Source organism: Leptosomus discolor, chromosome 19 (assembly GCF_034619465.1).
Source record: "Leptosomus discolor isolate bLepDis1 chromosome 19, bLepDis1.hap2, whole genome shotgun sequence".
Taxonomy (NCBI): Eukaryota; Metazoa; Chordata; class Aves; order Leptosomiformes; family Leptosomidae; genus Leptosomus; species Leptosomus discolor.
In genome coordinates this window covers 9,297,604-9,310,882 of record NC_141409.1, presented here as the reverse complement: position 1 = coordinate 9,310,882, position 13,279 = coordinate 9,297,604, and the positions used below count along the sequence as shown (strand labels likewise).

The following is a 13,279-nucleotide window of genomic DNA, read 5'->3' as shown; positions in this document are numbered from 1 at the left end:
TTATTCAGTGTCCACACAGCACAGCCTCCTTCTCTCACTTCAAAACGAGCAGACGAGAGGAAAGATAGCGGGTTAAAGCAGGTCAAAGCCTCACCGCTGCCGCTCCGTGCCCAGCCTGAATCGGAGCAACAGCTTCTGGGAGCTGCAGCTCTCCTTTCTCCTACTGCTGGTGGAAGCGAGGGGATGGGAGCCAGCTCCAGGGCACAGCCTTAAAATCCAGCTGAGGGGGCATTTAAGATCCCCAGGGGAGTGGGTACAAGGAAGAAATGGCCTGGCATCCCCCTTGTTTTCTCTGAAGTCTGGGATGACACGGAGGGTATCACCTGGCTCCTGTCCTTGACCCTGCTAGGCTTGCAGCGCAGACAGCAGCCCTGGGTGACCACCACCTGGTCCCCCGTGGTGGCCTGGGGCAGCCTCAGTCACCCCTCTCTGCCCATAGCTCCTGACATCCCCCTCTGAGGGCCAAGCAGCCGTTTCGGGATGCTTCTGCCAGCTCTAAGCTGCTGCCACGCAGGAGGATGAAACCTGCTCGTCATTAATTTGGCTCCAGCTACAAAATTTCTGCCAAGCAGTGGGACCCAGCCTTCTTGCTACCCGGAGAGCGAGGCACGGATGTGTGCGGGAGGCAGTCAGACATGTCTGCTTGTACGCACACGCCGCTCGCTTGCTGCTGAGGAGGGCTGGGAGCCGAGCGCCAGCTCCTGGGACAGCCCCCCAGCTGCCTCCTGCCCCTGCAAAGGCACCCACACGCTTCCCTGCCACTGGGATGGGGACGGTGGGTGCTCCTGGACAGCCCCCAGCCGCTGCGTGTAGGGGTGATGGGGCACAGCTCTTCCCAGAGAAGGCCCTCGGTGTAAACAAGGAAAATTAAACAAAGAGAAAGCAGAGGCAGCTGGTCACCCTGCCTGCCTGCGCCCGGGTCACTTGCATTTCTTGCTGCTCACTTTCACCACTGTGCAAAAGTTTTGTTATCCAAAGGATCAATTTTACCAGGGAATTGCTTTCTGAATTCGACCTTTGAGGATCATCAATCTAAGGAGAGAACTGTAACCCCAGCGAGCTGACCCCGCAACACAGCACTTTTCAGCCCAATCAATCAGGCTGCATTATTTAATAGCCAACAGCCAAGTGCCTTCAGCCAGCCCCGATGCCAACCCTGGTTTGTGTGAAGCTTTCTGCACCCGGGCCTCCCTGGTTCTCCAGCTTGCTGGCTCGGCTTTAACCCCTTCTTCAGGCTTCTCTGCCTCCTCCTCTGGGCCTGCAGCCCAAGGACATGCGCTTGCTGATGGTCTGTGCACGACGCCTTTCCCCAGCCAAGATCCAGCTGGTGGAGACTGGAGTAAATAACATTAGCTCAGTCCCCTGGGTGTGAGCTGCTAGCCCTGCTTGCCTCCACTCATCTTCCTCAGGCGGCCAGCCATCTCAGGAAAGAGAGGATGAAGGGAAAGGTTAGGAGCTACTTAGCAGGGAGGCTTAAACAGCAGCAGTGGGGCAGACACCTGCGCTGTGTCCTGCAGAAGGCAGCGATGGCCCTGCTCCAGTCCCAGGGCTGCTCCAGCAAAGTGCTGATTGCAATATGGTCTCTTTGGCTCCGGAGGAGATCTGAAGAGCGGGGAGTGTTTCTCCTCTCTAGCTTGTGGGTCAAGGCTAGCGGTGACAGTGCTGTTTCTCGGTGAGCGTTCAGAGCCCACGCAGGTTGCAGCCGTGGCGGGGCACAGCCCAGAGGAGAGCAGTCCCAGCACACCACCCAGCAGGAGGTACAGCATCCATAGGCACGCTCCATGGCCCGGGGACACCCAAGTCCCACACCGGGCTGGTGGGAGGTGCACACAACTGCGTTTTGCATTGAACAGAAACTGGCTCACACCGTTGCGGCACAAGAGGCCAGAGCAATGTGTGGCCCAAGACGTTACACTTTGCACGACGGGGTATTTATGAGTTTATTTTAGTGCAGGTCGTTCAGCTGCTGCCTTCCCTCAGAGTGGTGCAGTGTGGTCTGACGCTGCCAATGCCTCCACCAGGGAACATCACAGAGGAAAGTTTACAGGAAAGTGTCCTTTTTTGTTTCTTTCTTTCTTTTCTTTTTTTTTTTTTTTACAGCCATAAAGAACAGTTTGTCGTCCCTGCATTTCTCCAAGTCAGCATCCTGGAGGTCACAGCAGCCACCGGTTGGAGAGGCGTCTGGTGCCAAGCCCGTGTGCGAGGGAAGGAGATGCCCGTGCACAGGCTTAGGAAGGGGGTGCAGTCGGGGGGGTGAGTGCTGTAAACCTGCAGGAACCTCACTGGGAGTGAGAAAGCAGCCCCTGTCCCTGAGCTTTCATTAACAATTACTTTTGAAATAATTTTTAAAAGCCACTCCAGCCCTTTGCTTTCCTTCCAAGGATTCTTGTGTGTTTTACAACCTCTTTTCTGTCTGTAACCCCGCTCGCAAAGCAAGGAAGTAAGGAAGAGAAAGGCAAAGAGCATCTCTTCATCCCTCTCCCTCCACATGGGGGGTTGAGCCAGCCTTGGAGTGCTGGCACCCACCCACTCAGGCCTGATGCCATGACCCTGCTGCTGTGCTGGGTAGGGCTGGAGGAACCACTCGCTGGGTGGAGACCCAGAGAGCTGCTCCGTCCCCGGGCATCTCTCGCCCAATTCCCACCATGGGCCACTCCTGCCTTGCCCCAAGCTCCTTAAAAAATCCTGGGCGAGGACATGGGGCAACAGAAGTCCACTACAGTGGGCCACCACCTCCCTTCCAAATCACCTTCCAGCCCAGCCTGTGCTCTCATCTTCACCCTGTGCTCACCGTGAGGACACTACTGCACAGCCAGGGATGACCCCAGGGATGCTGTGGAGACCTTGTGCCCTCCTGCTGGCTCCTGGGCCACCGGGTTCCTGCTGTCCCCACCCCCATCAGCTTGGCAATGGTGCCCCCCCTGCTCCCTTTCTGCTCGCCCGAGCTGGCATTGGGGAGAGGCAGCGCACAGCAGAGAGCTGCTAATGACTGTCATCCAAAGGAAGGCTTATGATAGCTTTCCCTTCAATTGTTTGCTCTCACTGTAATTGATGAGTCTTTAATGAGTCTCATGGGATGATGTGTTTGAAGGGAGCTCTTTCCTCTCCATCCCCGAGGAAAATGATGTTTCAACTGATCTTGGCTCTCGGGGAAACATGAATAACTCTTCTCCATCTCTCTATTGTTATCCCCAGCCATTGCTCGCAGCACACTCCAGCAGCTGCCTGGCCATGACTTACTCACTTTTTACCTGCTCCTTTGCAACTGTTTTGGCAGCTCAGCAAAAGCAGGGAGCAAATCTTTTGGGCAAAGCATAACGGGTGCTGAGCTTGGATTGTTTCTGGCCCATCTGTGCATGTGGAAGCAGGTAAAAATAGCTTCTAATGGCTGGGCCGTGGAAGAAGCACCGTTCCTTTGTGGAGAGCAGTTATATTAGGATTCGCCTTGCTGGGAGATTGCTCTGGTAGAGGTTTGCTATTGCCAGTGACCAGAGCAGGGCTGAAAGGGCTGAAGAAGGCTCATTCATCCCAGGAGCAGGGCTGGGAGTGTAACTCAGCCTGCGGTCTGGGGGCTGAAGGGGGAGGAAAAGCCATTTTAACTCATCATTTCTTTCCGCTCAAACCAGGGAGAGAGGCTTCTAGATTTTGCTGCTTTCTGCAGAGCCAAAAACCTGAAAAAAACCAACTCTGGGTTAGGTCAGAGGGACATGTTGTGAATGTTTTTTTTTCCTTGCGGGTTTTCACTTTTGGTTGTGTGGTAGGGATGGATGAGTCCTCCCAGCAGGGAGGAACCCTCCTCACTGCCCTTCGAAATGATTTGAGGTTTGGGTTACAAAGAGGAGACAATTTAAAAGATGCCAAAGTGGAGAGCACGCTAGCTGGCTGTTCCCATTCGAGAGGCTATTTATTTTAAATAAGTTGACACTCACCAGCTGTCAAGATCCTGCTGACTGGTGGAACATTATTTACATTCAAAGCTGTCTTAAAAAGCAAACACGAAACCAAACTTCCCCATTAGGGGGTCTGGCAACAGAAGGGAGGAAGGGTGAAGAGGACATCACACGGATACGTGAACATAAATATTTGCAGAGTAATGTGTATAAATGCTCTTGGTCTTTCTCCTGGAATGCAATAATGCCTGCAATTGAGTTCATTGGCCAAATTGAATTTGGGCTCCTGTAGAAGTCTCTTTATATTAAGTGCTTTAACATACATCACCTTCTCAGTCTATCGATGAAATTCTATTATCCGCTCAGGGCCGGACGCAACTCGGCAGCAAAATCGGAGGGGAAATAAAAACCTTCACAAACCGAAGCCAGGAGCAGGTAATAGGACCTTGGGCATCTGTCTCTGGCTATTGACAAAGTGTCACAAGTGTCTGGGGGAAGGAGGAGCTCTCTGGGTTTCTCGCTAACTCCCTCCCTCCTGCTCAGCCAGTTTCCCCTCCATCTTGCTGCAGTGGGAGTAAGAACCCTTACGAGACTCAAGGAAAGCCAAGCAAACAGTTGCTGCGCATTAACTTAATTTAACTATATGACCAAGAGCAAGATTTTGCTTGAACTCAAACTAATTCCAGCCTGGAGGAATGCCAGGGAAATTCAGCCATCCAGCTCTTGGGGGCTGCCCAGCACAGAGGAGAGGACAGGCTGAGGAATGTGGTGCACCGCTGGCACAGACTTGGCCGTCCTTGACTCGAGGATGGTGTTACCTCCTGGGACTTGAAGTCTGGCTGCCAGGAGCTGCGGGGGAAGGAGCGGGGACAGGCACAGGCAGTGCTCGCCCTGGTTTTCGTGGTCTTCCCAAAGCGGCTGAGCATGGGTGGAAGCTGGCTGTGGGCTGCAGGGGTGTTGGGCTAGTTCTTGGGGGATGTTTGGGTGAGCCTGTGGCTATTTTGAGGGTGATGCTCCGGTACTGGGGCTGGGCAAGCTCAGCTGGGGAAGCCCACACTCTCACAGATCTTTTACCACACGTCCCTGCCTGTCCCCGTTCTGCAAAGCAGCAGTGGTGCAGCCGGCAGATCCCACCCTGCTCCTCACGGAAAGACGCTCAATGAGGGCACCAGTCATTACACAAAAGCTAAGACCTTCAACAAGAGGCTGTTCCACTGAGCAAAGCTGCTTCTTTCCTCCCTTCTAAAGACAGCTTTGTCGGAGAAGTCAAGATTGCAAACCTCTACGGCTGGAGGATCTCCAACAGCTTCATCAACAGAGTCAGGAGGAGGAATGTCCAAGCAGGGCAAAGCAGCCTGGGGGCAGCCAGGATGCACTTGGCACTGGCACCCCCGGCTCGAGCTGAGCTACAGCCGCAGGGGAAGCACACCGGGCTGCCGTCACTGTGCTCGCCTGGAGGACGGCAGCAGGAGGCAGCCACCAGACTGAGCAGGAACTGCAAGACAGCATCGAGCATCCCCGCATCTTGAGAGTCACCAAGAAGGCAGAAAAACTTATCCCGTGCTTATGGGTACCACTGGCAATTAACCAGCTTGATTTATTGGAGGAGGTGCTGCGGGGGATGGCTTTGATCCTTCAGGTCTGACGTGGTGAATTCGCTGGGTGAATTCGTTCTGCTCCACTAGCACAAACTCTCCAAGTCATGTGGAGAGCAAAGCCTCCTGGTGAGCATCCACGCACCGCACCACGAACCACACAAGGGGAAGGCAGGGATCAAAGCAAGGATGGAGAGAGGACCCTTCCCTTCAGTTCTTTCATGTAAGCTAAAGAAAAGCCAAGGAAACCCTCAGAAAAGCAACTGCTGAAGAGAGGAAAGGAAATGCCATTACAAAACATCGTTTTCTTGGTGCCTCTTTGGCCTGAGCAAAGCCCGAGCTGAGGCGCTGTTACCTGGAGCTGCTCGGTGACGAGTAACGCTCCCTCCTCTTGCCTTCCTCCGGGGACTGCTCATTACCGGCAAGACAGACAGACAGAGCATGCACTGGGGCAGGGGAGGATGAAGGACAGAAATCTTAATAATCAGCCTAAAATTGATTCACTTCTGCTCAATCTGATTTCTCCTAACTGGATCCACATGTCCTGGCCACGGCACATTAACTTCAATTATGGCTTATTAACGTCTCCGTGATGGAGCGTGCCCTGCTGAGCGCTGTGGTGACTGACGGTATGAAGGGGAAAAAATTACTCCAAAGAGACACAGTGTGTGATGGAAAGAGAACCAGCGGCTTTCATTGCGCCGGCCGGCAGTCCCAGCAGCCAGGAAAAGCTCATTCACCTGTTCCTGAGAAGATGACTGAGCTCATTGCTGCACCGAGGAGAAAACTAAGCAGTGAATAGAGATCTGCGGGGAAAAGTCTTTCCGCTTCCCTTCCCCACCCTGGCTGGCACACGCACAAGCACACAGGCCAAGGGCTTGCTCGTGTCTATTCCTGTCTTGACTCCTCTGCATCTCCAGTTACTCTGCAGATCAATAGGGACAGGATGAAAGAAGAAAAAAAAAAAGAAAGAAAAGAAAAAGATACCAAGAAGAAAGAGAGTAAAAATAAACTGTCAGCCATGAACAGAGAAATGGACCTGGCTGAGGTTGTGGGAGAATGAGATGCAGACGGAGCGGGCAGAGGAGGCCCTGATGCACCAGCCCATTGCACCAACACCCGGGAAGGGCTCAGTGACCCTCAGGATTCACCAGACCCTCTGGAGATCCTGGCAAACTCTTGACTGCCTCTGTTCATCTGTCCTATAGGAGAAGAAAAGGCAGCAAACCCCTTCCCCTACTCCCCATGTCCTTTGCTCTTTCTCTTTCTGCTTTTTTCCAAAAGCTCTGGGAGATCGTGGTGAGCGGGTTTGCCTTGGTGGGAAGCAGAGGGGTGAAGGACAGGGTACGCCTGGACAGGAGCCCAGGAGCACATGGGCAGAGGGGATCTGAGAAACCTCTCTGAACCCACCAGCTAAGGCTGTGGCATGAGAAACTGCCCACGTTTGTGGTCTGCTCTGAGGGCAAAGTGTTTTCCTCTCTCCTTGACCATGAACATCAACTGGAAATCAGCTGCCAAATGTCTCATCACCTTGCGGGCACTGTCAGCTGCCTGCCAAAATCCTGGTGCCGTACCGGGGCACAGGCCATGCCATGCACGGCTCCTCCAACGCCACACACCACGGCTGCGCACCACTCCTCCAGCCTCCTGGGGCTGCTCCCATCTCTGCTCTCCAGGTGGAATTTTCTGGCTGCTTTTTGCCTTTGAGCCTTCATTTCTCCATAATCATCTTCCCTCTCGTTTCCATGACCCCCGTAGTTGACTCCTAACACCACCCCCCATTTTGTCTAAGCACTTTCTTCCTGTTCCTCAAACACGGTCATTCCCAGGTCCTGGAAAAGGCAGCGTGCATCCATCCCCAGCCCTGCTTCCCCCCTTCCCCATGCAGTGCTCCTGTCAGGCTCACATTGATTTCTCCTCTCTTCCCTTCAATAACCCACCGCTTGTTGAGCCATACATGAGATTTAATTTGGTTTCAGTCCTTGCACTCTAACTGGCTCTGCTTACAGCTAGAATTAGATTGCTTCCCAGCCAAATACCTGTTTGCTGGGACTGGAATAATCACAGGAGCAGTGTTAATTCACATGAAGCTTCTCCACCTTATACACCACTTATCCACAGCTCCTCAGCCGGTCATCCTTCCCTGCCCTGTGCCTATTGGAGCTGGAAGAGTCAGCGCAGGACAGGCATCGACATCTTACCCATCCAGGATGAGTGTCCTTCTCTCCTGGGGACTAGCCCAGCAAGCAGGGACGGCCAGGGAGAGCTGGAGCAGTGCAAAGTGGGGTCTTGCTGTAGCTCAGGGCTTGGAGTTTGGGTTGGCAAAAGCAGAATTGTAAGTTTTCTTTGTTCCCGGCCAAGTAAAAGCCCTCTCCTCCCAGAGGCCCTGCTGCATCGGAGGAGCTGCTGTCAGGCAGCTCGGCGGTGAGCGGAGGCGAGCAGGAGCCGCTGCTCTGCAGCAGCCGTGGGCAGCCGTCCATGCGGGCAGCACGCCAGCGCCGGGGGGGAGGCCGCCAGGAATTAGCCAACGCGCCCCAACTCATCTCATTCTGGCCCCAGAAAAAAAGCAGGCTTGCAGCTTCCACCGGGCATTCGCAGCCTGACCTCCTTCGCCAGCGCCGTCCTCAGGGTGCAGGCGGCTGTGGGATCTTGGATGTCTAACAGAGGTTGTGCCCTCTGCCCCGGGGTGTTTTCCTCCACTGCCTCCTTTCACAAAGTTTATAGGGATTTTATCTCTTGAAACAAGCTCTGCTGCTATTAAATGGTATTAAATTTGGCCAGGGAGTCCAAAAGCTGGTGGGGGACTTGATGTGGGGGCAGAAAGACAGCCGGCAGCCAGCTCGGTGCTGGTTTGTGGAGAATCCCACCAGCATAGCCTGAAATCAAAAGTACTAAAGCAACATATCCTGCCCAAGGCAGGCAGAAAAGGTAAAGGGCTCTCAGGAGGAAGGCATTCACAGGACGTTGGGAGTATTTTAACATGTACCTTAAAGCATCAAGTACCCCGAAGCTGCTGTAGGTGCAGTAACAAGTCCTTGGTTATCTACGCAGTTGTCTCCATGCTTGGAAGCCAAAGGTCATTGCACAAGCATTGCACAAGCACTGACATCAAACATTTAATCCTAATTTACCACTTTCTGAGCTGAAAACTCTGCATCCCTGTTACAGAGTCTAACCAGCCCAGATAAATTGACAAACCAGCCCCAACCCTTCCTGCCAGCCGCCCCGGTCAGCACGGGCTTTGGCTGGGAATTGAACGCTGTGGCTTTGCCACCGCTGTCAGTAGCACCAAGTGTCCCTGCAGGCAGCTCGGCCGCCTGGGGGGGAGCGGGGCTGCGGCAGACAGGGCAGGGGGCAGGACTGGCTGTGGTCGGGGTGGAGGGGAAGGCAACGCGCTGGGCATTCCTCTTGCCTTTGCCCGCTTTCCTTTCACCCTCTTCCCTTTGCTTTTTTGCCCCATCCCGAGCTGCCGGAGGACCGTGGATATTTAGCACGCCTGGCGATACCTCTCGCGGGCAGGTGTGCAACATCTCTCTGCGCATATTTATGCAGAAGCACGTTGCACTGACACCTGGGCGCTTGCAGACGCGTGCGGAGGTGCTCTCCCACACCTCTGCCCGTGGGCCTGAGCCCCCCAGGGCTCCTCCCTGAGCAATCCCCACGGCGAGCATCCCAACATGCTGCCAGTCCAGCCAAGAGCCACGGCTGCTCATCCCAGACAGGCGCCCGCACCGTGAGAGAGCCCTAGCCCCTCTGCCTGCTGCCGCCTTCACCACTGCCTCCTGCCCGCCCCCACGGGAGGAAAGAGCTCTCCCATCCCTCACTGCAGCTTCCTTCCCTTTGGAGCCCATTCAAAGCCAGCCTCGGTGGCACCTGCAAAACATTTTTGCTTGCAAGTCTCAGAGCAAACAGTTTGGAACTGATACAAATGGCTCCTCTGTCGCTGTGGTGACTCTTATTACCACGGGGTGGGTGATGGGGAGATTTTTCCCCTCTCGCCTGTAAGTTTCACACAAGCTGAATCCACAAGCTGGATGGGAAATTAGCCATCTCGGCATTTTTCCACCTTACTTTGCTTTTTCAGTGGATGTCATAACGTAACATATGGCATCGTACAGAGAAATAAAAAACAAAAACCTGGAGAAACAAACCCTGTCCTGCCTTCCCCTGCCCCAGATCTGTCAATGGGCTTACCCTTACCCCGAACTTTGTCTGCCAGAGCCAGGGCTGCTCTGGGGGTGCAGGACTGACTCAGGATAACCCATCCTGCTTGTACCGGCAATAAGCTGGAGTTTAGCGGGGCCAGCCTCATTCCTCACCCCCACCAGCTCCACTAGTATCACCCCTGAGATTTTTGAGCAGAGACTGGGGACAGGGTATCTGAGAGGGATCTCAGACCCTGACCATCCATCCAAGCCATGTCCTAAATCCCCCGGCGCTGGCTGCTGGACGACACAGCCCTTCTCTCAGACACAGCCTGGGAGGTGCCCTAGCCGTTCCCTGCAAGGACACATCTGTTTTGTGACTGCTGCCCTGCCTGGGGAGAAAGGGTATTAGAGGGAGAAACACTGATAATCTTATCGGTCGGCAGAAATGCTGATGGCTTAGTTTTCTAGCAGTCACCCTCTTCTCATGTGCCTGAGAAAAGACACCCAAAGAAACACCGCAGCCGTTACCTGCCGGTGACTTCAATGTTGGAGACGGCATAGAAGTACTTGTACAAGTTCTCCCTCTGCACGTAGGTGCCCCCCAGGGCCGGTCGCAGCAGTCTCATCCGCAGGTCGGTCACGGTGAAGAAGTCCTTCAGCCCTTTGGCGCTCTCCAGCCGGGTGTACAAGTTGTCCATGTTCTTGAGGTCAGGGCCAGCGAAGATGGCAAAGCGGTCCCTTACCTCGAACCGGACAGTCTTCTCTTTTTTGGAGCCCGCCCAGCGGGAATACTCCTCCGTGCAGAGGACCCTGTTGGCACTGGTGGTGGAGAGGTCCCGGACCCTCCGTGCTGGCATGCTGAAGGCCTCCATGCAGTCATCTGCATAATACTGGTATGGGTGCCAAGTCCTTCCGTTGTCCAGCGACTTCTCCAGCATCATGATGGTGGGTCGGCCGTACTCGAAGGTTATCACGATGTCATCTGTCAGCTCGATGCTCTTGTTCCAGGACAGCGTGATGTTGGCCAGCAGCGGCTCCGGGTACCGCCGCCACGTCACGCTCTGCCAGTACGTGGCCAGCCCTTCGTCCTCGCTGTCGAACATGAGTTTCGGCGGGTGGGCCAGGTCCGGGTTGGAGGCGTCACACTCATCGCTGCACAGGTACGGGTTCTCCTGGAACAACAACAACGGTCACGGGAGAAGAAGGCAATGCCTGGGCATCGCATGGGAATCATGGGGGCACACGGCTGAGCTCGCACCATTAGGGGGCCTGGTTTTAGCTGCCTGTGTCAAACTTTAACTGCTGGGCTGAACTGGAGTACGCTGGGGGTCTGGCTGTGGATGATGCTGTTTCTCAGCATGAGTTTAAGACAAGGAGACATGGCTTTGCCTTCGCTATAAGAACGGCTGAGCTGTTTCCTTTGAAAGGCCCTTCGGGAAAGGGCCTTTTGATTTGGCACAGGGGCAATTTTCATAGAAAGCGCTTTCCCTGAGATAGTGTCTGAGAAATTTTGCTTAAGCTTGGCTGAGTTACAAGCCTACGGAAAGCTGAGCTCACCCCTGCTCCATTGCAAGAACCGAACGGCTGAAATCCGCAAAGCACATCCATGCCTCCCATAGCTCCTGATGCCGAACAGGCTGGGGACACACTGTCCCCCCCAGTGCCTCTGAGCACAGCTAGAGGAGGGAAACCAAATTTCCCCAGCTCCGAGCTTGGACAAGACTAGGCAATAGCAGAGAGAGCAGAGATCTGTGCTCCTGGTGTCTCTGCTGTCCCCAGGACAGCACCCTAGCCCTGGGGACATGCAGAGTGGGGGTCGCCCTCTCAGCCCGATGTGTTGACCATTGCTGGTGGCTTCTCTGTTCAACCTAGGCAGAATAACCAGAGGCTGAGCTGACAGGGGATCAGGAAGGGAACAGGGGAGGCAGCTCTATGCCCACCCACCAGCACCAGAGGGGACCCAGGACTCCCACAGTTTGAACACTGTCCCCAGCCACTTGCTGCTTGTCCGGGTGCCCTTAGCCTGTGGCAAACAGAAGAGAACGTCAGTCAATGTCTGTCTTTGCAGGGACCAAGTTATGTAGCTGTGCCTGGCAGCCCTGCTGCCTGCAGTGGCAGGTGCTTCCCAAGCCACGCTGCCTTCCCCAGCTGCAGGTAGGAGGTGCAATGGTCCTCGCTCACCCACAGGGACCACAGTGGGGAGGATGGCTCATCCCATCCAGGCGACAATGTCTGCTGCTACGTTACTTGCTGCCTGCAGGCCTGGGCAACGGGAGAAAGGGCCCAGCCATCCCATTTTGCCCACAAGTGACAACGCGTGGCCACGCTTGCATGCTTTGCAGGGACACATGCGTGCATCTGCGTGTGCTGAACCGCATTAAGGACGTGTAGTCAAGTTCACGCGGCAAACGCTGAAGTTTTGGAGGCAAGCATCAGGGTTAGCTGTGCCAATGGGTTTATTGCTCATCCATAGGTGTGTTAAAGCCTGTCACTACTTGCCCTGCAGCCCTTGCCTCCAGGAGTGCATGGGTCAGACCTGCCTTAAGGATAACGTGGGGTTGTGTGACAGTGGGTACCGTCCACAGAAAAACTCTGCAACTCACTGCAAGTCTCTTTTGCATATGAAGTATCTCTCTGCTGTCATTCTACTTCCTTCTCAGACTCAAAATCCAGAGGATCGGGGAGGGAGAGGGATGGTACGACAGCGGGCTCTGCTGTGGTGGGACCCTTGTCAGGGAGGCAGAGCCACCTGGCAGAGAAGGAGGTGATAAAGCAGCTGGAGCCCCTCAGAGCTGATAGCTGGAGGCAAGGAGCCTGCTGGGGTGCAAGGTCTGGCCCTCCCGAGCACAGTACACTTGCAAGGTAAGACCGAGCCGGGATTTGTGGTTTGGTGCGTGGTTGGGAGCCTGTGGGAAGGTGCTGCATGCGGGGAGCAGCATGCCTGGCCCTGGGGACCTCCTGCTGTGCTGGGGTGCAGGGGGCTGCTGGGACCTGGGGGCTCACAAACAAACGAGGTGCAGGGCTGGGGTCTGTGCAGGCTGGTTGCGTCCCAGGGCTGGGAGAGCCTCGCTGCAAGGACGGGGAAGTGTGGGAAGAGGCTGCTCCTGTGCCCGTGGCGTTGGGGACTGATCCTGCCCCGTGGGCTTGCTTTGATCTGGCAAACGGTTAGAGTCTACGTGCTTGTGACCTGCTTTTAGGGTGTCCCATGTGTACCCTGGGCAGAGCAGAGGAGGGGATCTGGCTTGTACAAATGGGTGCTCTCGGGTGCAAAACAGGGCTGTGCTTTGAACATGGAAACTGCTGTGTAACATGAGGTGCTTTGGAAAATCTGGGCTTTGCCACCTCCAGCTGGGCAACCAAAAGTCTTGGGAACTACGTAGAGCTTCTCCACTCCATGTCTGTAAAATGGGCCTTCGGTGCCTCCCCACAGCTCAGAGACAGGCACTGAATGTGCGCAACTGTTTGCACAGTGAGTGGAGGCCACAGCACCGAGGAGCCTAGAAAAGCTCAGGAGGACATAAATAATTCTGTCTTCTGAGCAGCGTGTGAGTAGCTGTAAATAAGGCAGAAGGCTGCTCCGCCGGCAGCGGGGATAAAACAAAACAGCGAGCAGCTGATCTGTACGTGAGCACCAGGCTCCTTTGCA

General features: G+C 54.9%; 1 protein-coding gene across 2 annotated transcripts in view; it reads right to left on the bottom strand.

Moving 5' to 3' along the window:
- NTNG2 (netrin G2) overlaps positions 1-13,279 on the bottom strand; it is a 47,116-nt gene that overhangs the window by 16,783 nt on the left and 17,054 nt on the right. For both annotated transcript variants that reach the window (XM_086475703.1, XM_009961330.2), the window contains exon 2: positions 10,162-10,805. In XM_086475703.1, the coding sequence (XP_086331829.1) occupies positions 10,162-10,805 (644 nt within the window). The remainder of the gene's footprint in view (positions 1-10,161; positions 10,806-13,279) is intronic.